The 25,385-nt window shown below is 39.1% G+C and overlaps 1 protein-coding gene across 1 annotated transcript in view; it reads right to left on the reverse strand.

Annotated features, from left to right (window-relative positions):
• Positions 1–1,144: 1,144 nt before the first annotated feature.
• Positions 1,145–25,385, reverse strand: part of ZSWIM6 (zinc finger SWIM-type containing 6) — a 201,131-nt gene continuing 176,890 nt past the window's right edge. The window contains exons 6-14 of the mRNA XM_079794235.1: positions 22,744–22,920; positions 22,317–22,463; positions 16,741–16,887; positions 15,468–15,728; positions 11,588–11,723; positions 8,715–8,872; positions 7,917–8,080; positions 5,830–5,911; positions 1,145–4,218 (exon numbers count right to left, since the gene is read on the reverse strand). Coding sequence (XP_079650361.1) covers positions 3,356–4,218; positions 5,830–5,911; positions 7,917–8,080; positions 8,715–8,872; positions 11,588–11,723; positions 15,468–15,728; positions 16,741–16,887; positions 22,317–22,463; positions 22,744–22,920 — 2,135 coding nt within the window. The 3' untranslated portion in view covers positions 1,145–3,355. The remainder of the gene's footprint in view (positions 4,219–5,829; positions 5,912–7,916; positions 8,081–8,714; positions 8,873–11,587; positions 11,724–15,467; positions 15,729–16,740; positions 16,888–22,316; positions 22,464–22,743; positions 22,921–25,385) is intronic.

The following is a 25,385-nucleotide window of genomic DNA, read 5'->3' on the forward strand; positions in this document are numbered from 1 at the left end:
ATAATTTTAAAAAAAACTTCAAGGGATTAAATATTCTGAAAATTGTAGCTTTACAAAAACATTTGTCAATGTTACTTCTGTGTTTGTATCTGCCAGAACTAAAAGGAGAGTATGGAAGAGATAGTTGCACATCCGTGTTCACAGCAGCACTATTCACAATAGCCAAGAGGTGGAAGGAACCAAATGTTTGAAGGATGACTAGATAAATGAATATGGTGTGTATATATATATATATATACATATATATATATACATATATACACACACACACACACACACACATACACACACACATATATATATGTATATATATATGTGTGTATATATATATGTATATGTATATATATATGTATATATATATATACACATATATATATACACACACACACACACACTCAATGAAATACTATGCATCTTTAAAAAGGAAGGAAATCCTGTCACATGCTACAACATGGATGAACTTTTGAGGACATATTATGATAAGGGAAATAAGTCAGTCACAAAAGGACAAATACTGTGACTTTTATGAGGTCTCTAAAGTAATTTATAGAAGAAATTCAAATCAAATGCATAGAATAGACTTTGGGGAAAGACAAAAAGGGCAGTTGTTTACTGGATATTGAGTTTAGTTCTGCAAGATGAGGAAGTTTTGGAGCTCTTGTTTCACAGCAATGTAAATATACTTAACACTACTGAAATGTATACTTAAAATGGTAAATCTATGGTGTTTTTATCACACACAAAAAGCAAAACACATCTGCATTGTTTGCACATACATTTTTCAATGAAGATGGGGCAGGACAGATGCTTATAGTGTATATGCAGCATTTATCCTTATAATGCAACTAGAGGCCCAGTGCACGAAATTAGCGTGTGGGGGAGGAGGGTTCCCTCAGCCCGGCCTGCATCCCTCTTGCAATCCGGGACCGCTGGCTCGCCTGCCTGCCTGCCTGATCACCCCTAACCACTTGCCTGCCTGCCTGATTGTCTCTAACCACTCTCCTGCCTGCCTGATCGCCCCTGACTGCCTCTGCCTCAGCCCCTGCTGCCATGGCTTCATCCGGAAGGTTGTTCAGCTGTCGGGTCTAATTAGCATATTACTCTTTTATTATTATAGCTTTCCTTTTAAACCACACACCAAAAAACCTTCCATAAACTCAGCATTTATTAACTATATCAAGTACCGAGTATCCTAAATTATAGTTTATTAATTAGGGAGGAATGACTAAGTATACAGAGTGAAGAGAAATTGGCTATTCTATCTTATAGTTTTATCTTTGTATCTGATCTATGTCTGTCTTGTTCATTAAGCAGACAGTAAGCTCCAGCGTTTGGTTTTGTTTGTTCACCATTGTATCTCCAGGGACTAGTACATAAGTATTTATTAGGTAAGTGAATATAAACACTTCAAGATGTAGTAAAATCCAGGTCTATAATCACCAAGTTCAAGTGTAATAAGAGATATACCATAAAAGAGGCAGAATCAACTTTCAAAAAACTAATTTTAATCAAAACAAAAATTGTTGATCATTAACAAGTTTATAAAACAGTGATTTAGTTACATAAATAAATTGATATCAGTGTATCAAATCTTAATTACTTTCAACTTCATGAGCATGTTTACATGGGTGATGAAGTACAACCTTTTTTTTTTCTTTTTACCTATTATAATAAATAAAATGGAGCGCATGAAATAGTTCTTCTAAACAAAAATACCTACAAACATACCTCTAGCATGTTCTCTAATGAAGGGAACAAGAGACACTGGACAACTTTTGCACCAAAACATAAAAATTGCTTTAAAAAGCACAAGGTTACAGAACCATCAGCTAAAGTAAAGACACTATACTGTAACCAAAGTTGGTATTCCATAATATAATGAACAGTTTGGTAGTTAGATCTCCAGTTTGGTTATTTTAAAGCATTAAGACAAGGCAAGATAGAAGGCTGCTTTTGTTTTGAGTAATTCTAGAGAAAATAAAATATATCTTAAAAAAAAGAAAGAAAACTGAAAAGTAGAACAGTCTACCTACACAACTTTCTGTCCTGCACAAAGTCAAAATACCTATGCAGAAGAGACATATAATATATATAATGTTATTTGTGCACAAAGGTTAGCTTATTAGCTCACTGCAAAGGCGTTATGTATCATAAGTCAATTGTTCTGGAAAACGTTTTGCGTTTGTGTCAAAAGGATATTTAAGTTTCGTAGGCTAGGAGGCACGAACCCCAGTTCTGGCATACTGTATATTCTTAATGCTAAGGCTTGCTGCTCTGGCTGTGTATTTGTTGTCCCTCTTTATTCTAGTGCCTGTTACAAGCATGTGTGGTGTAGTGGTTGTTGTTGTTGGTATGTGTGTGTGTGTGTGTGTGTGTGTGTGTGTGTGTGTGTCTGGTGTCTGTATCTACATATATATGTATACATAAGTTGTAGAAATATATATATACATATATAATTTCTCCCAATAGATCTCAGTCCAACCATGCAATCCAAAAGGTGGCTCTGCATAGATGCCCAGCATGAAGTTCACCGCCTGAGCCAACCCTGAAGCAAGGCGCACTTTTAGTCCCTCTGATAGGTTTTCTCTCAGTTTTTTGTTTTTGTTTAAAACCAAGCTACTGCAGCTTCAAGTATTTTGCATTACATAGAATATTTTTTATAAATTAGTTAATGTTATATTTTCAATATTCAGACATATACTATAATATATATACAGTACAATAAATGCTCTCATTCTTTTTTAATTTTTTTGATAAATCCCTGAGAATGTATGTTGACAGTCGCTAAGTTTCCACATGCACAAGCATCGTGTGCCATGCTTCTGGACGAACAGCATTGCAAAGCCACGTGGGTCAGCCTTTAACTACTAGTATTTCATTTTGTTGGTTTGTTTAAATATGCTGAAAATGTAAAGATGAGTTACAAAGGAGTAAAGCTGAATCCATTCGAGGTACTTATCACAGGATGGAGGTGTTCTGTTTGGTTTTTAAAGCCATTTCAATTATTTTTTTTTTGAGGCTGTGAACGTATACAGAAAACAGGAGAGCTATGTGGACTTTTGCCACTTGACAACATATACTCAGTGTAAACCAAACCTTTTTAACGTCTCTCTCATACAAAAAAAAAAAATTAAAAAATATAATAAAATAAAAGGAAAGAAGAGAAAGGGAAGAGAAAATTAAGAACACACAAACTTTCACAACATGACAATTTAGTCTGCAAACGCAATAGAACTATACACATATAATACCGGTGTGGCTCTGTTCTTTAAGTTAAAAAGGATACAAAGGCAGGCTCAAGTAAAAACAAACCATCCCTCCCACCCCCACCCCCACCCCATTCATACAAGTTCTATCAACCAAACCTCTCCCGAACCAACATCATCAGTTTCTTTTTGCCTTTGTAGATTTGTTTCAGGTTGTCAATAAACTGCGTAAACTGAATGTGTCCGTCATGCGCCATTAAGAAGGTCTCTCGGGCCTTGCTGAGGAACTCTATAAACTCACTATAGTGCCGAGGACTGATGTGGGTGAGTCGCGAGTGCGTTGTGTTGATGTAGGCCCCGATCGTGGCATCCAGGAGCTGCCTCAAGGGGGCTTTGTCCAGTGACATGAGCTTACCAGAGTTCCTCCTTCCATGAAGTCCCACCATGCCAGGAGTGGTCAGAGTGCACCTGCGCAAAATGTCTGACAGTACCGTTGCACACTTGACACTCTTGACCACCAGAGGTATTATAGCTGCAAGCTCGTTTTTACCGAGGGAGTGGCTGAGCGCACAGGCCCACAAAACATCATTAATGGCAGGGTGCGTGTCCTGATTGTAGCTCAGGTTGAGATGGGTCATGGCCAGGGTGGCCAGCTTGTAGGCCCTCATGGGGTACCCGCGGTGCTCCATGTACCGTGCTATCGTGAAGAGCTGGGTATAGCTCATGCCGGTTGTAGCAGCATCGAGAACAATTTGGTACGCCGTCTCAAAGGCTATGTGATCCTTTTCACACAGGGTCAGCGCAGAGAGGGCGCAGTTCTGAGGGTCCTTCATGGCACACTGCAATGCGAGTGTCCGGGCACTGCTGGCCAGCTTTTCCTGCTGATGGCAGTCCAGGTGGAGGCGGACAATGGTGCTGTTGGACATTACGGTGGTTGCAACTATACTTGTGGCCTCGGTGGGAGTAAAAAGCGTAAACCAGCTCTGCATGATGCTGTCCAGGGCATAAACACCTGCAAGGAACACAGAGAAGCCTTATTACTGACAAGGATGCTGCCTAGAGGTCTGGCCTTATTCTCACTTTGTAATCAATGCTTACGTTGTTAACTATCACCAGACATGAGCTAGGCCAGAAAATCCTATAAGGTAATGTGCCTGGGAGCAACCTTTTAGAATAAGGTTATTATGGATTGTTATTCAGTGAAGTGCCTGAAAGGAACATGCACTTCCTGTAATACAGAACTAATCCTCTCGGTAGCTGGTATTTGCACTGTGCTGCTTGCCATTTCACACAATGGCTCTTTGCTAATGAGTTCCAGTTCACTGGGGCCTCCTGCCAGATACCCACTACAGAATCTATAGTTTTTCTCAGAAAAACCACAACCCCCAACAAAATAGGTAGTTTTTATGTGGTGTACGTGTGTATTTGTGTGTAAGTTTATAATACACACGATATAAAATGATTAGGACACACAAAGCAGGAAAATGTGACCCATAATCAAGAGAAAAACTTCAACAGAAGCAGACCTACAGATGACACAGATGTTGGAAATGGCTGACAAGCACTTGAAAATAACCATTTTAAGTACACAGACCCAATATGCCTCAGCTGTAGAAAAGTCCTAAAGGTGAATGTTTAAAGAGTAAGTACTAAATTGCAGAGAGAAATTAGGCATATATTTTAGTGCAGAGGAAGGGGAATTGTGTGGCAGTTCTTAAGCATCACATCAATAATCTAAACATAATTTTTATATTGAGACCAATTTACCTTTTCTCAAAATAACAAACCATCATGAATTAATAAAAGAAGAATAACAAGAATGACTTTACAGTATCTGCTGTGTCAGTATCTAAATACTGAGGTGGTGGTGTCCTCTCAGCAAGAGGTATGTGTCCTTTTCTGATGCAAACAGGAAGAAAGAAAGACAGTTGAACCAACATATATTTTCAACAGCCACCATTTTGTTGGTGTTGGCACTTCTGCTGGGAATGTAGTTTTTTCAGCACTGACTTACTGCTGCAGAGGGGAAGCAGGTGGCTAAAAGGTCTCACAAATTGCAGCTTGGGGGATCTTCTTAGGGCTAGCTACAATATCTCACACATCTGAGAGCTCACGTGTACCATACCCAGTGGTCATTTCTCTGCTGGGCACCATGACAAGTCCTGAGATGATGAAGAAAACACTCCGAGCAAATAGGCAACTATATCATTTTTACTGAAATGGACTGAAGCACTAATCCAGTCTCAAGTTAGTTTCAAAGGTGGGCTCCAATCCACCAAGGATTCACGCTGGAATCCTTTAATATAAAATTGTAAACCTGATTATCACAAAAAGTTACTAAAAGCACCTTAATAGTGACAGACCAACTGGATAAAAAGTGTTTTCTCACTGACCTATTCCATTTTAGTGAGTTTGGAGCCCCACATATTGACAGTTTGGAAGAGGGGCAATGCAAGTGTATACAACTGAAGGATGGAGGGAAGGGAGCCCCTGGTGGTTGCTGGAGCGGCAGGAGCCTTGGAAAAGTCAAGGTGAAAGAGGGAAGAAGTTCTTGTACCTGTAACTGAGGAGTTAAATCTGACAGGAGGGATCTGGGGAAGCTCCTCCTCCAGAGTTTACCTACCCACTTCAGTAGCACATGTTACCAGCCATCTGACCATCTCCCGCCGTCGCCAATTTAAGGTTGACAGTGTCATTCGCATAACCTATAAAGAAAGATAGGAAAATAAAATGTTCTGGAAGATTATCCCAAGTCAGTGGAAATATAAAACAATTCATTCCAAGGTATAACTACAAAGCACCCCCCCTATTAGCAGGAGGACAGAGAGCCATATTTAGAGCAAGCTCTGCATATGAATTTGTCCATGGCTCTCCCAGCCTTGTCCCAGCCCGAGAGGCAGGAGGTCCACACTCTACTCCTGGTGGGTCGACTGACCAGATGCGGCATCCTGGGCAAGTCACTCAATCACTTTTCTCATCTGCAAAATTAGAGGCCTGGGCTGAAGCATTAAACACAGTCCAGGCCTCATCTCCTCCCCAGATTTAACATTCCATGGTTTTACATTTCTGAGGCTCCCCTGAAGTAATTCTGATTACAAACCCTCAGATGGCAGAGGTATTTTAGTCATTATTTCAGTCTCTGGTTCTCTTGTCTGGCAAGTATGAAGATAACCTCAGGTCCATGGAAAGAAATCATCTTTGGCATCATTAGTGATCTGATTTTGTTTTTCACTTTCTAATAAGTGACCCCAAGTTAAAATATCCCTTTGTTCCTATTTCCCCCATTTTTTAAGATTCAGAAAATCTAGACATGTAACCTCCTAAAGCCTTGGAAAGGCCCTGTGGGATTTCTTCCTGTGTCCTACAAGGAATGAGGCAGGGAGCAAACTCTCAGTAACCTGCCATTTATCCCCCAAATCTGCCAGGATTCCAAATACCTGGAAAACTTGTATTATTGTGTGTGTTTTTTCTGCATCATACCTTTAAGAGACAAAAGAAATAAGCCAAATAACCAGAATTTATTTTTATAAAGAAACTTTTAAAATGTCATTTTATTGTTTAAATGCAATCAATCTCCTATAACTTCTGCTTGTACAGTTCAATATATGGTAACTGCATTTTCTTGTAATACAATTCTTTAAACTTTATTAATTACTGTAAGGAGAATCCCTAACTAGAAAACCAGATTAGTCATCTAATCAGGGTATTCCATTCCCCATACTTTAGGTAACTAGAGGATGAAAATTTATTTCACTGGTTTTCAAGGAGGGGGAAAAAAAAAAACCCACAAATGTATACAGAGAATTCCCGAGAAAAGTAGAAATATAAACTTTACAGTTCCGGGTTTATACAGTAATCTTTTCAGAAACTATAAGAAAGCAAACATCTATTGGCATAACTAACTGAAAATGTCCTGGGTAATATGTCTAAGCGGCTTGCTGAACGCTGAAACTGGCCCCTGGCCTCATCACTCCTTCTTTACCTAATTTCTCAGGGTTATAAAAAAGAGTGCCTTGGCTGGTTGCTTAGTGGTTAGAGTGTCAGCCTGTGGCCCAAAGGTCCGATTCCTGGTCAAGGACACGTACCTTGACTGCAGGTTCAACCAGTTGATATCTCTCTCTCACATCAACGCCTATCTGTCCCTCTTTCTCCTCTCTCTCTCTTTCTCTCTCTCCCCCTCTAACCTCCTCCCTTCCACTTTCTCTAAAAATCATGGAAAAAATACCCTCCCCCTCTTTGGATGAGGATTAAATTTTTTTAAAAAAAGAGCTAGAACTACCCATCTATTATGAAAATGCAAACATCAATAAAAATTCATACTTCCTCTAAAAATTTACCCCTAACAATTGAATCTTTATTATACATGATAGCTTTATTTAAGGCTCTAATGAGCAATAATTCTTCTCCATTCATTAAAGGAGAAAAGGTGCCGTTAAGGCTATAATTAAGAAAATGATTTTTATTTGAAAGACATATATCAAATCAGCCTTCTAAATGTCAATGCAGCCCCCTGCACCTCAGGCAGTACCTGGTTCAGGGGAAATGACCTCAGCTCTGAAGCACAGTGCTCTCCCGAAAGTCTAACAGACTTGTGCACCCAACTCATTTACCTGCACTAAAAAAATCCAAATAAGCAAACAGAAACAACCTCAAGATGCTGTCTTTATTTAGCAGTTGTTGGTATCCCAGGAAAGACCATTAGTCACATACCTGCAGGCCCAGCTCCAGAGACACTTTCAAAAGAGTGATGTCTGGCAAAGTGTCCATGAGAGTTGCTATTTTAAATGCATCCTGGGCAAGCTTGAAGATGTGGGATGAGGAGTGAATGTTTTTCTGGATGGATTCTAATACTGTTTCCAGCCTCCGAACATCGCCTGCAATGAACAAGGAAAAACCAAACCAAACCAAATCAAATCAAATCAAAGCAAAATAAAAACAAACAAAAAAAATCATACCAAACACACACATACAAAGGGAAGTAAAAAGGAAACAAAATAAACATAAAGCACAAGTTAATTTCCCTGAAATGGTCACAGATGGCACACATGTTATAACTTAAGTTACTGCCATGTCAATGAATTTCAGTTTCACCCAAAAGAAACACTGAGACAAACTCTCAATGACTAAAAACACATGTGACCCAGGACCAACACGAGATAACAAATAGCTCTCCTAGTTCCTACTTATATATATGTTTGGTGAATATTTCAGGGAGAGAAAAAAATGTAACTCAACTTTTCAATCTCCTTCTGAATCTCAACCATCACTCACATAGCATGGCAACTAAACCTTAACTTTGCCAGCAACAGGTTTAATGATGCAGTTAAATGAGGAAAATGCCAGGCTCAAATGAGCAGCACCTATTTTGCCCCATAAGCTAACACTAATGAAAAGTATCCCCTACAACCCAACATTAGCACCACTACTAAGAATCTGATAGCAAACATGACCCTTAAACAAAAAGGCAAACTAACAAAACAATCATGAGGCCTCAGGACAATCCAATACCTTTGGCTGCAGTTAGCATGGTGGATGCCAGCTCACACTGCTGGGATTCTATGTGGCTTAAAGTGAACCAGCGAGGGTATCGGTTGGGAACAACTGACGCAATGTGGTGTGGGCGGGTGAGGTCTCCTGCTGGAGCAGCAGATTCCAATACTAGTAACCTGTAACAAGAAGAGACAGGGTAGGTGGCTCCTGGTTATCACTCATCTATCACCTTTGCCACGGGGAATAGCCTATAGCCAGAGGAGTGGGTAGGTGCTGGGAGAACCAGTCAGTCCTTGTGCAGGAGGAGCTGGTACAGCTACACTTTGCTGTCTGGATGCCAAAGTCATCTTGTTAATTACTCATTATCTAAACCTAAGAGATTTCCTTTCTTTAACATAATTCAGAAAATTGCACAATTCATAGAAATTAAGATATGTAATACTGAAGTATGAAAATCAGTCTTGACGTTTACCTACTTTAAAGTTTTTGAATCTTACCACTCATTAAAAAATAGAAATCAAGAGAAAACTAACAGTGAAGTGGATATTAAGACTTAGATTACAACAGTCAGGGATTGGTGGATAACTGAGATGTATATGCTTAACTTACTAAAACACAACATAAGAGGGGAAGTAAAAAAAAAAAAAGACTCCCTTTCCATTACTCATACTTTCTAAAAAATAAGTTCCTTATTCCTTCAGGCATTTATAGTTAAAATAGGTTCTATCATATATATCAGAAGATGATGAATGCATATTATCCAAGTATTTGTCCTTGACAGTCTCATATAAATTCCGTGTATTTCCCATTTCAATCAATCTTTGATTAATATGTTGAAAAGTAAAGAATAATTATTAAAAACAAAGCACATGCTTAGTGATTGTCTCCAAACATAACTGCCGAAGAGATTAGTATAGTAGCTATAACGGAAATAATTCCTTTATAATCATCAAAACACTGATCTTCACTCAAGTACAGCAGTATTAGGAACTACAGAATAAAGCTGGGGATCAGGAGGAGTTAGCAGGGTCAGGGTGTGAGGCTGGCCTTGGGCCCATCTAAGAGCAGGTACTGCTCTGGTAAATCAAATGCCTCATTATCTTTTCCCTTTATCTAGGGACAAAGAGATGTTAGCATTAGAGGATGGCAAGGTAGGCAATTAAGTAATAAGCATTTTGGTGGGGTTGCTCTTTAGTTTAATAAACAACAACAACAAAACACCCAGAATATTCCTGTAATTAACAGGCAGATCTTTCCAGAGTTGTAGAAGAAAGTAGTCGACCCCCCTGGAAAGATGAGAAAATGAGTGCTGAAAACACCCTTCTCCAGCCCACCACGCCTACTTCCAGAAGGTCTCTCTTCCTTCCTGTTCCCATGGCTGCCCTGAGATGCTCTAGGAGGTCCCACCACGCAGTCCTTTGGCAGGGGGATGGTGGCAGGTAGAAGAGAAGAGGTGGGAAAGCAATTCCCTTGTGCCCTTCTAGTATCCCGTGAACAAACTGCCTGGGCAGCAATCAAGCACAATCATAAATGAATATCTGAGTGTCAGCTTTAGCATAAGCCAGACCCACAGAGAAACCTCATGCTATTTTCCTCTTAAACTTTACAATGTCAGAGCAATTGCATCTGGTGGCATCATAACATTAGCATCCTTCCCTTTACACAGGAGCACAACTCTCAGATTTGAATAGGTATAGAGCTGAGCGTCTGTCTTTATCTGACAACTCTCGGCTTCCAAACATGGGAATAGGAACTTACTAATAAGTGTGCTTTAACCCTTTGTACGCCATAAGCGTCTATAGATGGCAAGTGAGATAAAAGCTTCTTTGGACACATGGCAGTTAAAACTGGTTAAAATACAAACCAAGTGGTATAAAATAATTTGGTGGGAAACTTTTGCTTATGTTAGTTTTAAATTTATTTTTTGGTATTTTAAAAACAGACAAGAGAATTTATAAGGTTTCTCTAGTAGGTAAATGAAGCTTCTTCACATTGACAAGGGAAGCATGTGAAATGGAAAGATGTCAGCCTCAGAACACACTGACACACAGGTACACACACACCCTTATCACTGCACCAAAAAAGGCCTCTGAGAGCCGAGCTACACACATAAAAAGGCAAGAGCTTGATTTTGAACCCACTGTACTGGTTGCAGACATGGAATCTTTGATAAAAAGTTTCTATGGGATCAAACTATTCTCTGGCACCTCAAGCTTTTAGGTTATGTTCATGGTTTGTCTTTAGGCGACTATAATGAGGTTTAATCTGCACTTTAACAAAGAAGTGCTTTAATTTTTTTTTTTAAAGGAAAAAGCTCATGTTTTAAGAAAGGTAGATATTCCTTTCAGGTCTTTAAAGCATAATAGGCTACAAATAAGACTGACAAATACAATCCTAAAGTCACTGAAAAATATTCACCAAGAACAGATTTGCAATAAAAATAATTATCTGGTGAATTGACTTTTAAAAGAGAAGTGAAAATAGAAAGGTGAGTGGCAGAGAACATACTCTAATTGTTATTGCTGAAGAGGAGGGACTGGAGAGGAGATGGCAGCAGTCAGTGCTGAGGGGGCAGATCCTGGCAGACCAGGATCTGCTCTCCTAGTGATGCATTCAGCACTAGAAACAGTCCCAGCCCCGTCACCCTCCACTGGAGTACAGGGTATGACAGCAGTCAAGGATACCATCTTCCTTTACTTTTAACCAGAAGTCAAACAAGCCCACGGCCCATGAACAAACCACTACACAATCCAAGAAACATATAAATAAATATGTTCTTTAGATTTTCTGCTGCCTACAAGAAACACGAATGAATGAGAAATCAGTGAACAGCCATTCCTCCCAGGGGGGAATTTGGATTGCATCTGCCCGGCTGGGCTGTGAATACGTACCGCATTGCTCTCAGTGCAATTTTGTATGCCAATTCAGCATCGTGAGGTAGGAGAGAGGTGAAGAGATACTTGGCAAATGTGTGCATTGGAACGCTCTCCCGATGGATTATTTCGCCTAAACCACTATATGGTCCGGCTGTGGGAAGAGAGCATACACATTTTACATTCCTAAAAAAGGAACTAAGACTTCTTGTAAAGTATATCTTAAAATTGTTATGTAAAGTTATAACATATACAAGCTAATCTGGTTAAGAATGTAATCTAAGTCAGCGGTTGCCAACCGGTGGGTCCGAAAGATTGGCGACCGCTGGTTTGAGGAAACCTTTGGAGCAGTGGTCATCAACCGGTGGTCCGCGAGGTCTGAAAGGTTGGTGACCGCTGATCTAAGTGGCACAGTAGAAGGAATACAGATTCTTAGTAAAAAATGATTCTATAGGCTATAGTATCCAATGTCAAATTTACTTCAGGAACAATCCCTCAGCTGCACCACAGCTGAAATGAGAATCAAAGAGCTAAAGGGCAGAGCTTTTCCACATTTTAACTGCTTTGGAGAAAGAAACCTTCCAATGTATGAAACCTCACTGAATTCAAGAAACATCCTCTGCACACCTGTATGTCCCAGCAGCCAGATTTTCAAATGCACAGATGACTCTGCAGCTTAACTTTGGAACCTGTGCCTGGTCCCTCAGTCCCAGGGGCACAGACAAGCTGGGTTTCTGGAAAAGAGTGCTCTGGAGGGTTGGGGAGGATTCTGAACCACAAATCCCAATACAAAGACTTTAAACATTGTTGCTTCTAATAAGCAGAAATAAATACGGATTCTCAGAAAGTGATTAATAATAAGAGAATAGTTACCCATTTGATACTCACCATAGGCAAAAGAAAAAAATTAAAGTAACTGAAAAGTTACCACATTTTGGGCTCCAAAAGACCAATTTTAAAAGCAAAATTACACGGAAGCAGCCAGAACTCATTTCTTAGTAAGCTATGACAGGGCTGGTGGCAGAGCTGACTTCCCCTGTGCTCTCTGAATGCTGCCCTAGGAAGGGCAATACAGATTTTAAATTGTGAAAGGAAACCACAGTGGTTAGTTCAACTTCTTTCCACTTACGTACCTTGAGGTTTAGTTACTGTAAACTGTGTAATAAATTAGTTTCCATGTCACCTTTGGGTAAAAACTGTTTCATGATTTCTAGAATTATGAACCATGACACTACTGCCCAAAGGACATAATGCCTTTGTTTTCCCTGAGAAACATCAGTCTGGTGAAGAGTTTAAAATCAAGAAATGCAGTTCAGAAGAAATGGTGAGAGGAGTTACTGCACTGAGCATGGGATAGGAACGTTACATATTATAGATAATTTTTAATAGAGGTTATTTTAAAATTTCATTAGCATTTTTGAATTATTCGTTCTAAGTACTTGAAAAATCATAGTAAACACCATTTTTTTAACCGAGGTAAATTAAAATCCATCCTACATTTCTAATTTTACCAAACCTATTCATCTTTTTCTTGTGTTTAAGATATTTAAAAATGCTTTAGTGATCTAATATTCTTCAAAAGTTGAAATAGCATTATAGTTCGACCTTTAGTTCATATAATGAGGCCAAATTATTTAGGTTTTTATTATGAACTGAAAGCTCGTTATCTCCCACCTCAATTCATTGTGTCAAAGTCCCAACTCCCAATGTGACTGTATTTGGAGAAAGAGCCTTCATAAAGACAATGAAGGTTAAATGAGGTCAGAGGGTGGGGCCCTGATCCAATAGGATTAATGCCCTTATAGGAAGAGACAGCAGAGAGCTAGCGCTTGCATGCATGCACCTTCTCTCAGGCAGCTATCTCTGAGCCAGGAAGAGGGACCTCACCAGAAAGTGTACTGGCCAGCACCTGACCTTCGACTTTTCAGCCTCCAGAACTGTGAGGAGTAAATTTCGACTGCTTAAGCCACCCAGTCTGTAGTATTCTGCTTTGGGAGACTCAAAAGACTAAGACAATAACTCTATTTTACTTAAGAACTAAATATAGCAAATTTGTAGACTATTTTCTTCATGTCTCTTCCATTTCATTCCAATGTTTCCCTTAAACCATCAAGCTACCTATTCACTATGCAGGAAAAGCCAGAATGCATAATCAGTACTTTGTTATGACACTTACCAACAAGCAAAACATTCAGTTGGGTATCACCGAATTATCTGTGGTTTAATAATCAGTGTAATTCAATAATCAGTGTATTGAATAATGAAAGACTGAAATTTGGTAGTAAGTTCCCCAGAAGTGCTTTTCCGATATCTGAGTCTGCTAACTATTGCACCCCTGAAATTCCTGGAGTACATTGATGCATAAATAAGTTGGTGCCCAGTGCAGTCAACTCAACCATGAAGTGCCTATCTTCTGGAGTTGACAGAAAGGGTCCCTTTCTCTTCTTTCCTGTTAGACTGTTTCCTGTCCTGCACCACCCACTCTTTGTGGGCCGAGCAGGGATGAGTCAACAACACTCTTCATCAGGCACAGTTCTTATAAAAATATTTAATGGGGAGGTATGAACTAATCAAAGACTAAGACAGTTAAAAATTATTCATGAGTAATGAACATGGAGAACATTTAAGAAGGTAAATGGTAAACAGATATCAGACACCCTCAAGACTGAAAAGCACACACCCTCTTCCTACCCTTCAATATATTAGAAACCAAAAGCCAGTTACTAAGAGCCAGTGACAGCATAAAAAAAGCTTGTGGCTAATGATTTTGCTTATCTCAAAAGAAATTATGAGAGGAAAGTAAAAGAAAACAGTAATGAAAGAATCAAGATCACTTGAAATTTGCCAAGATAGGCTTTTATGTTTAGAAGAAGAAGAAAAAAAAACTTTAGCAAAGTGCTTCAAAAAGTTAATATTAGGAATTTTTACCAAAATTAAGCAGGCTATTAAAAACATTTTCTCTTTAGAATGCATTTCTAAAATGTGTATAATGTATTGATGAAAATATTTTCTTTCAAATAGATCTTTAGCTTTGGAAAAATAAAAGAGGTTTTGAAATGCTATTTTCTCTAAATCCCTTCCCCATATGTAATAGTTCTGAATATAAGACGAAGACAGCACACTTTTATGAGCCTATCAATCAGAGAGAATCCCATAATAATGACAAACATGTACTTGAGAGATAGAAGTCATTTTTATCAATAGACATCACTTAAATTTACACAAAAGATTAGGCTACCATACTAATTACACTTAGTCTTTTCAAGGAAAAAAACACACAAAACTGTGTTAAAACAATGCCAGCCAAATTTGTTAGGCACTTTAGCTCTTAACCTTATGAAAAAAAGAAAATTAGGCTTTGCCTTAGAGGGTCTATGAAACTTTAACTTGCTGAATGTAATCCTAATGAATTCTCTGAAATAATTACTCAGCACAGTGGAGATCCACTCCTGCAGCTTTCAGTCCTTTGTTAGCACGTACAAATGACATATTCAAAACCCAGACGTCATGTAATAGCCAATAATTCAGAGGAATGCCAATCAATTTCCATTTTATTATTTAATTGATCCAGCAAAGAGGAATATGGCTACCAGTAACAGCTCACTAAATATCAAACTTGCATTTATCTCAGGAACAACAAGCCAAAATAAAAACAGTCCTTTTCAGAGCTGATGGCATTAAATGGGGCTCATTTCTAATAGGCTATCCTATGTGACCACCTAAATAAAATGATATAAATCTTAACATCTGTATTTTTTTATTAAGTAATACCATAATTGGATAATGAACACTCACTGACCATACTACCAGGATAAACACCATACCAAATACATTCAAACAGTACTCCCAACATAAATAAAATTGGCTAAATAAGTGGGAAAACTCATTATTAAACTACCTTCTAATAGGAAGACTGCTTGCTTGCGAAAAATTTTCACCAGTGTGTCATCCAATTCAATTTCCTGAAGCTTGGAAATGAGCTGTTCCTCATTCCGGCAAACCTTTTCTTGTGTGTACAGCCCATCAGGCATGATACGCTGCTGTCCCAGCCCTATCAGGGCTACCTCCACAGCTAGAGTTAAATAGGATTCCCCTTCTTCTAAGAATTTGTGTGCAGGTAGATGCTGGTATTCCAGAGATTTGCACTGTCCCATATTCTCTGTAAAATGTCACAAAAGAAATCAGAGTTCAGAAACTACTTTTTCAGGGACAAATATTTATTTTACCCAGTACTTGTTTGAATTATTGACTTAATTCCAAGAAGACCAAAAAACAAGTGCATAGCTTTCCATTATGTTTTCTAAATGAATAACTAGATGTGTATGTTTTGGGGGATAGAATATTACAAATATTTTTCCCATTGAAAATGAATCACCAAAGAAAACTATAAATCTAAGAATAGATACTAAGAATACTTAATGAGAAAACTTTTAATTAAACAAGTGTAAAATTATATGATGACTGCAACAGTTACCAATTCTTAAAAGCCTCGCAATAAAGAAAGTTTGCATACTTTTATCACAATGTTAAAATTTATAACAAGAACAGTTGAGAATACAACACATGTAACCCAATTTCAAGGGCCTTTTTGTCATCAAAGAAGTCATCAGTTATCACAATAGTAATGATTCTCTGAGCATTCTCTTATCTCTGTTTCCATTAGAAACTTTAACAAACTTTCAGCCACTGAACTCCCAAGGAAAGCACATTCACAGTCATACCTTTTGCCCTCCCAATAGAGTTTTGGGTCACCCATAATCCATGGAGGTAACCACAATAGACAATATGAAGACAATATGGAGGGGAGATAATAAACCCTCTGAGCTCACCCGACCGTGGGAGCAGCAAAGGGACAATCCTTTCTCACTCCCATATTATGCACATCCTTATTTTATATCTTTATGCTAGAAAACAGTCATAAATACAAATAAATTCTTAGATGCACAACCACTGACTAGAAGAGAATAAATATTCCTAAGGTTCTTTACACATGCTGTCAACTGTCGAATCTGAGCCTGCCTGAAAAGCGGAGTGCCTATTTCCTTGCTCTCTTGCTAGCTGTAGATATTGTTAACTGTATGGATTCATAAAATAAACTGTGAAGAAAAATGACCACTGCCATTCAGAGTTTAGAGAAAAGGGCACACGAGACCAATGTCAAGGTATTTTACCTGTGAAATTGGAGAATCCAGGGAAGCTTTCATCGTCCATGTGGCAGGCTTCCATAAGGCTGCTGAAAAGAGTGCCCACAGGGTCCAGAGGGTGTCCAACCCAGCCCTCCAGATTGGTTATCAAGGTTATGCTTTTATGGGGTAGCTCTGTATAAGAAAAGAGAATTGAGAGATGAAAAGAAGTAAAGGGAAGAGAGGCTTTGCCATTTAAAGCAGCATCCTGACAAATACTGAATTAAATTAAAAAACAAAGGTACATATAATTCCCAACTTGTGAACTATTTTGAATTTGGAAGATTCATCTGTAAATCAATATAACATTACTATGTACACTTTTAAATTATGTTGTATGAGGAAATGTCAACTCCAAATTGTCACCTGAGAAGCTAGGGACAATTCCCCTCACTTCCTAGGAGTGACATGAGAGAGGACTAAAAAGTTGCCCCCAGAATTACCAGTGGATAACTCTACAACTTTATTAAGACGATGCTCTCAGAGTCAGTGCTCACTGGATCACCTAAGCTGGTGAGTAGAGGGCAGTTATGGCCTGGGTCAGACTTGGACTCCCCCATGAATATTATTAGTTTACTTCCCTATCACCTTATGAAATTGTTCCTTATCATGGATCAGTGAGCCAGGTAAGGGAGGACTTCTGCCACAAAAAGGAACTATAGCAGAAGATAACATATCATTTGAATGAAACATATCTCTTTCATTTTTCACAGAATGTTAGCACTTGCAAGTTCTTTAGTTAAATTAGAAAAAAAGCTGCAAATATTTTAAAAGACATATTCCATTGTTGTAAAAACTGCAATATTTTACAGCTTAGTGTTTACTAAAGTAATGGTAATAGCTACTTCTTAAAAGAACATATAATAAAATCTATATACAATCTATAATAATAAAAGCATAATATGCTAATTAGACCGGACGTCCTTCCAGATGACCTTCTGGACGAAGCTGTGGTGGCAGGGGCCGAGGCAGAGGCAGCCGCTGCAGTGGCGGGGGCCAAGCCCCTTGCATGAATTTCATGCATCAGGCCGCTAGTCCTATATAATAAAAGCATAGTATGCAAATTATTCCCTCAACCAGAGTTCTTCTGGGAGTTCGACCAGGGGGCAGGCTGGCTGGGGGGAAGGGAGGGAGGCCTCGGCCGCCAGACAGCAGCCACTAGGAACCCTACCATACCAGTGCATGAATTTTGTGCACTGGGCCTCTAGGATAAAATGTATTAAAAAATTGCTTGTAAGTTGCTAAAGAGCCATTCCATGAATCCAACATTCCTTTAGAAGTTTTCTGGTTTGGACAATCAACTATCAGTACATAAAAATAAAGCATGGCCTATCATAATGTATTAAAATTTATAAAAGTTTGGTCCTAGATTCCTTAGAAAGGTCTTTCCCTTTGGTTTCTCTCACTGGCTTTCATATACATAACCAGTATGAAAAAAGAAATATGGGAACAACCAAATATATATGCTTGATAGGAAATATATATATATAGTGAAGGGAAGTGTTGTGCTTATACAAATAAATCTACTGTCAAGTGATAGAAACCGAGGATAAAATTTTACAAAGTATTTCCTATGTGTCCTTTCTTTTCACACAAAAATTAGTGAAAAAACATAGAAATGGGAGAAATAAAATTTAAAAAGTTGTTTTTAAAAACTGAGAAGTTGAACTAAGTGAAGTAATAAATACCATATGATCTCACTTATATATGAAGTATTTTTAAAAAACTGAACTCGCAAATACAGAGAACAGATTGGCAGCTGCCAGAGGTGAAGGGATGGATGAAATAGAAGGTAGTCAAAAGGTACAAAATTTCAGGTATAAAATAAATAAGTCATGAGGATATAATGTACAGCATGGTGACTATAGTTAGTAATACTGTATAGTATATTTGAAAGTTGCTAAGAGAATAGATCTTAAAACATCCTCATCACAAGAAAAAGTATTTTTTAACTATATGTAGTGATAGATGTTAACTAGACTTATTGGGCTGTTCATTTTGAAATATATAAATAGCGCAGCATTATATTGTACACTAGAGCTAATATAATGCTATATGTAAACTATATCTCAATTAAAAAACAGAAGCTGACATACCATGTCATATAGTATTAAAAATGTACAAAATAATTCATTTACCAATCTTGTCCATGTAATAAGTAACTGTATTGCATGAAAAAACAGCTATGAAAAACATATTCTTTAAATACTGACAAAAAACATAGGAAGAAATATAATCCCAGAATACTTACGAATAATCTGAAATAAAGGTTTTCATTGCTCCCAGGATAAAAGAGAAATGTGTCTTAAGAGTGGCCTCAAAGATAACCAAAGGAGTCTAACTTAACATGTATTGTAACTTACCTACATGAGCTAACATTTTTATACACTTTGCATTTCTTAGATTTGCAACATTTTTTTTTTAATTTCTTTATTGATTAAGGTGTCACATATTTGTCCTCATCCCCCCATTCCAATCCCCCACCCCTCCCCACGGATGCCCCCCCACCCCTGTTGTCCTTAACCATTGGTTAAGCTCGTATGCATGCACACAAGTCCCTTGGTTGATCTCTCCCCCCGACCCCCACCCTCTCCTACCCTCCCTCTGAGGCCTGACATGAGCGAGATCATGTGTCACTAGAAATATACTTATAATAACTGAATGTGAGACGAGCAATAATAGTTATGCTGACAGGCAAATGAATCAGTCTGTAGTAAGTTTCTTTCTGGACTAACAGTTCTTTTGAGACCCAATTTCAATGTCCACCAGTTCCTTATGTATACATGTCGGCACTGACTTTTCAGCTCTGGATGGTGGACAAATGGTGGTAATGCAGGTCCGACTCCCTCTGGTTTGGTCTCGCCCGGACGCAGGGGCGCGGCTTCACCCGGACCTGGGACCCAGCATCACCCAGGCCCCGGGGCGCGTGGCCTCACCCGGACCCAGGTGTGTGCGGCCTCACCCGGTCCCGGGATCCAGCCTCATCCGGACCCAGGGGCGCGTGGCCTCTCCCGGACCCGGGACCCAGCCTCACCCGGATCCAGGGGCGCACGGCCTCACCCGGACCCGGGACCCAGCCTCATCCGGATCCAGGGGCGCACAGCCTCACCCGGACCCGGGATCCAGCTTCACCCGAACCCAGGGGTGCGTGGCCTCACCCGGACCGAGGTGTGTGCGGCCTCACCTGGTCCCGGGATCCAGCCTCACCTGGACCCAGGGGCGCGTGGCCTCACCCGGACCCAGGGGCGCGTGGCCTCTCCCGGACCCGGGACCCAGCCTCACCCGGATCCAGGGGCGCACGGCCTCACCCGGACCTGGGAGCAACATTTTTATTAAACTAATTTTAAAGACAGTTCTTAAAGGTTATGATTTTTAAAGATCAGATAATCATGAGCTAGCTCTCTTTTTGTAGTATAAAATGTGCTTCAATCTTCCTTAGTTTAAATATTATCATTCTTTATACTTTTCAGAAGTAAATACCTTTTGGCCAGATATTATATGTATTTAGGGGAAGGGGAATTTCAGGAAAATTTTCTAAAGGGCCAAGCAGCATATCTTGCAAGCATATCTGATAACTAGTGATGACATGAAGAACATGAAAGATTGAACAACAAAGTCTTGATTATCAAGAATATTATAATCCAATCCTATCTGAACTCCCCCTTTCTTTGGTTCAAATTGTACCTTTGGAATTTTCTTCTATCATATAAATGATAATGTTAATTTTATAACTAGAGGCCCAGTGCATAAAAATTCATGCACTGGAGGGGGGGTCCCTCAGCCCGGCCTGCCCCCTCTCACAGTCTGGGAGCCCTCAGGGGTGGGAGGCGACCCAACGATCAGGGGAAGGCGACGCCCCATCACACCTCTGCTGCTGCCACTGCCGGCAGCCCAAGCCTCAGCCGGCCCTGGTTACCTGAGCCTCGGACTGACCCTGGGTGGCTGGGGAGCTGCGGGGACTGGGGGACTCTGGAGGCAGGCGCATGGAGTGGCCAGGCCCACCTGCCGCCCCGGCGGGGCTGAGGGGACTGGGCGCCTCCATCTTTGAGGGTGTGGCAGTCAATTAGCATATTCCATCATTATTGGCTGTGGGCGCTGCCATCTTTGAAGGCAGGGCAGTCAATTAGCATATTCCCTCCTTATTGGCTGTGGGCGCCATCTTTGCAATGGCGTGAGGGTCAATTAGCATATTCCCTCTTTATTAGATAGGATATTTTCAATGTAGAGGATACTAAAAGTACAAAAAAAATATCTAACCTCCAGCCTATTTCAACAACTTTTTAATAATTTTTAGCTGTATCCTAGGTGGAGTGTATATAATCACCCAAGGATTAAAAACATAAAAAGAAAAAAACAACAGCAACTAAAACTATCTTTCTGAATAAGAAATAAAATTCCAGCCCTGGCTGGTTTGGCTCAGTGGATAGAGTGCCGGCCTGCAGACTAAGGGGTCCCAGGTTCGATTCCAGTCAAGGGCACATGCTTGGGTTGTGGGCACAATCCCTAGTAGGGGGCGTGCAGGAGGCAGCCAATCAATGATTCTCTCTCATCATTGATATTTCTATCTCTGTCTCCCTCTCCCTTCCTCTCTGACATCAATAAAAAATATATATATATAAAAAAAAAAGAAATAAAATTCCAGAGTAAACACAATCCTGCCAAAGAAACATAAAAAGATTTATACCTACAGATGGAATAAGAAGTACATAGATTATCCAGAAAAAACATATGTATTTCTTTTTCTGATCAAGGCCTCATTCATATAAGACTCTTTGCAATTAACCACTACTCAGTAATGCTTAATGTAAAATCTAAAAGATTAATAAACTGAGATAAAGAGAAGTTAAATGTGTTCTGTCAGCTGACAGTTCATCATCAAATGTTGACAGAATTTTAAAAATCTGAGTTTTCTGAGGTGATCACTTTAAATATAATGTCCTTATGTACAAATTATAACAAGTAAAAAGTTTTAGAGTGATTTCACACTATGCCAGGCCCTGCTTTAAGTGCTTTAAAGGATTAATAATCTTCTCAAGAACTCTAAGAAATAGGTCCTCAACTGAGCCTCATTCCACAGATGAGGAGTCTAAATCACAGAGAGGTCTAGTCATTGCCCAAGGACTCTGAGTTTGGACCGATTGCTAGGATTCAAACATAGGCAAGTCTAACTCCCAGAACCCTATTGTTAGAATTAAAACACAGTCACAAAATAAGATATTTGGCTAACTTACATTTTAGATAATTCTGACAAACTAAGTTCCCCCTTCCTGTGGTTCAAATTGTACCAATGATAAATGATAATAAAAACTTAGCCCCCTTAAAAAATTAACTAACCTAAGACACTTTAAAAATTTTTTTTACATTTTACAATATTAAGCCAGGGGAAAAAATACCTAAAATTTCTCAAAGATCGGGTATTAAATATTTTTGAATGAGTGGTTAAGTACTGCCATCCCCATCACTTTCATTTTAAAAGCCATCTCTCCCAATATAGCACAAAACCTAGTGATGTCATCACCAAGAGTCCCATTCATTCCAATGAAAACAAACTCCTTCACATTCACCTTTTTTTTGAGTTCGGAACATGTCCAATTGTTTCTGTTGCTGCCGCCTTAACGTGTTAACAATAGCTATTGCCAGTCTCAATGCTTCTCTGGGGTACCCATGAGAACGTAATGCGTCCACTCTTGCACAGGCTGTAGGAACATGTTCTAAAAACAGAAAGTTAAGGGGCAAGAGAAAGTTACCAATGTCAGATATATCCAAAAAAACAGGATTTAATAGTAAGGTGTTTTCCCCCCAAAATACTATTAAAATAACACAAGAAACCATTTCTGAACTTTGATTTGAATAAAAAACTCAGCTCCTATTGCCAAGCATTCATCCATCTCCCATTGAATCCCTCAGCTCTCCTCCTCCCACTCCAATAATGCTATAGAAACTACACAAAGAAGTAAGTCATGGAAATGTCTTTCCGGTTTGGGTACTTACCATGCCAGAGGGGCCACCCACGGGAGTCAAAGAGGGAGTTTTCAGTGTCGTCATGGTAACAGTAGTTGGTGTATAGGTCACTGCTGATAATGTGCTGCAAGTGGCTATCCTGCCAGTGGAGATCGCATGCCTCGATGGCTCGGGTGAACACTGTCCGATGTGGCCTGTTCGATGAATCTGTTTTTTCCACAATTCAGAAAGCCGTGTCAGCTATTATTCATATGTGAATAAATCAGTCATACCACTCTGTGGCCAGATGTTCATGAGCAAACCCACACGCATTGTCCTCACCCCCTACGCAGAAGGATGGAGGGTGAATATTCTCATGTCCTAAGTACTAGGAGGCAAGTCAGCCCAAAGAGCCACCATTCACTCACTTGTTTTATCCAACACAAACACTCTGCAGCCATCAAGCTAAGGTTAAAGGCATCCTGCAAAAAGAACTGTCAAGTCTGGTTTTCATGCCAAATAACTCAAAGGAGGCACTTGGCACAAAAACTACACGAAAACTCACTGCTCCCCACTTCAGAGGTGCTGTGGTGGGCTGCCCTGATGGGATCAACAGCTCTCACAAACACTATGTAAGAGATGTGACACCAGTCATGGAACCTTTCAGGAAGATGCAATCAGCCTTTAAAGATATGTAGAAGGGTTGTGCTTTTGGTTGTATTTTTTAACTATATTGTGCGGTTTTGCACAATTAAAACTATTATGCTTCTTGGGATATAATGATTAAATGTCACTTTATATCCCAAAGGGCATAAATGCATATATTTAACAGTTCACAAAGCCACACAACATAGCTACAAAACAAACCAGCGCACTTACCTTGCCCCTACAGGCTGCCTCCTGACTCCTGTGCAGGTTCCATGACTGGTGTGATGTCCCCAGCATAGTGTATGCCGGGCATCACAAAAGAGCAGAAGCATACACTCCGAAGAGGGTTCAAGTTTCAGGACCTGACGGAGAAAAGAAATGTTTGGGGAATAAAGGATATTCTCACCCACACTCCTGGGAATATTCAATTCCTCTGGATAACATGGTCCAAATTCTACCTGCACTCCCACCCTTTGTATCCCCGCTCCAGACTTACCTTCAACTATGGCACAAAACTTAGTGAGCCTCAACTGAAAATTAGGGGAACGAACTATTTTAATTTATGTGTACTTTACTTAGCTCAAATATCACCCTCACTGTTCTGAGGCTTAATTAAATGAGAAGCAAAATCTGGAGCTTCCTTAGCTGATAATGTTTCATCTTCCTGTCACTGGAGCTCTGGCTAAGCACAGACATTAGGAAATCATAAAAATAAAAAAGAAAATCAAGAAGAGCTCTGAGAACTAGTCAAGTCCAACCTCTCTATTCTGCTGATTAAACTGAAAATAGAAGTAAAGTGACTTGCCAAGGTCACACAGCGAGGCAATGGCAATCAAGATCAAAACACAGATATCCTCAGTCCAAATTCACCTATTTCAGCTGAAAGGTTTCTGAAGGCCTTTAACAGAAAGACACTACTTCAGTTTGGTCTTGAGTCAACTTAGATATCTATATATCTAAGCATAGCAGACATATCAAAATGCATCAATGACATAATTTGAGAGGAACAGATACTGATGTATGTGTTATGGCCCCTGCCTAGACTCCTTGCTAGCAGTAGTTTTAATTGTACATCTTAAAAATGGGAAGAGTGGACCTTACATTTAAAGGCCTTTTGAACCTATTATGGGCTTTTCTGAGCAGAATAAATATACTCCTACCCAATAAAGAATGGGTTCCATCACCTCTCATAGTCAACCGATCAAATATTCCAAAGTGCAAAGCTCACACATGTTTAAGTGGCTTTGTCATTTCATTTATTTTGTTTAGCTCAAATCGAAGAAATAGAATTTAAAACTAAAATGAGATTTTTAAAAGAGCAACTTAATGTTATGCATGTATTAAAAGAATGAGAAATTCTACCTGGTGATTTGCCTCACTGTGGTATCAATAATAGTATTCCATTAGAAAAAAAATAAAGACTTTAACTTTTCACTTGATTGTACTGATTGTCTGAGCATAGAGAAAGGTATAGGGCACACTAGGCTTTTAACAGTTGTTAGCTCTAAGAGAACAATAAAACCAATTGTAACAAAAAAAGGCTAAATTCTAATAAATTAATATTTAAATGAAAATGTAAGACAAAGTTTTATAATAATATGGGAAACAGAAAAAACTGATTATGTATGTAGACAATGACAAAAAAACACACACACCAAAAAGTTGGCTTGATTAGGTGGCAAAATTATGGTCAATTTTTATCTTAGTTGTCTGTAGTTTTCTGATTTTTGCAATTAAGATGAAAAAAAAAAAGAGAAACAGATTATATTAACCAAATTTTTAATAAAATGTATGAATAATAATGCATACTTATTGAAGAAAACTTGAGAAATTCAGAAAGGTAAAATGGGAGAAATTACTTCTTTTATAAAAAAATTAACAATTGGCTAACATTGTCGTACATTTTAAAAAGTCAAAGAAACTACTCTTTCAAAGGGTGTGGATTCTAATACTGTTATTGCTGTTGTTAATTAAATCTAACAATTAATCTCAGCAAAGTCAGGGCCTGATTTGCCCTTCACATTCACTTCAGTATACCACCAACA

This window comes from Cnephaeus nilssonii, assembly GCF_951640355.1.
Source record: "Cnephaeus nilssonii genome assembly, chromosome: 2".
Taxonomy (NCBI): domain Eukaryota; kingdom Metazoa; phylum Chordata; class Mammalia; order Chiroptera; family Vespertilionidae; genus Cnephaeus; species Cnephaeus nilssonii.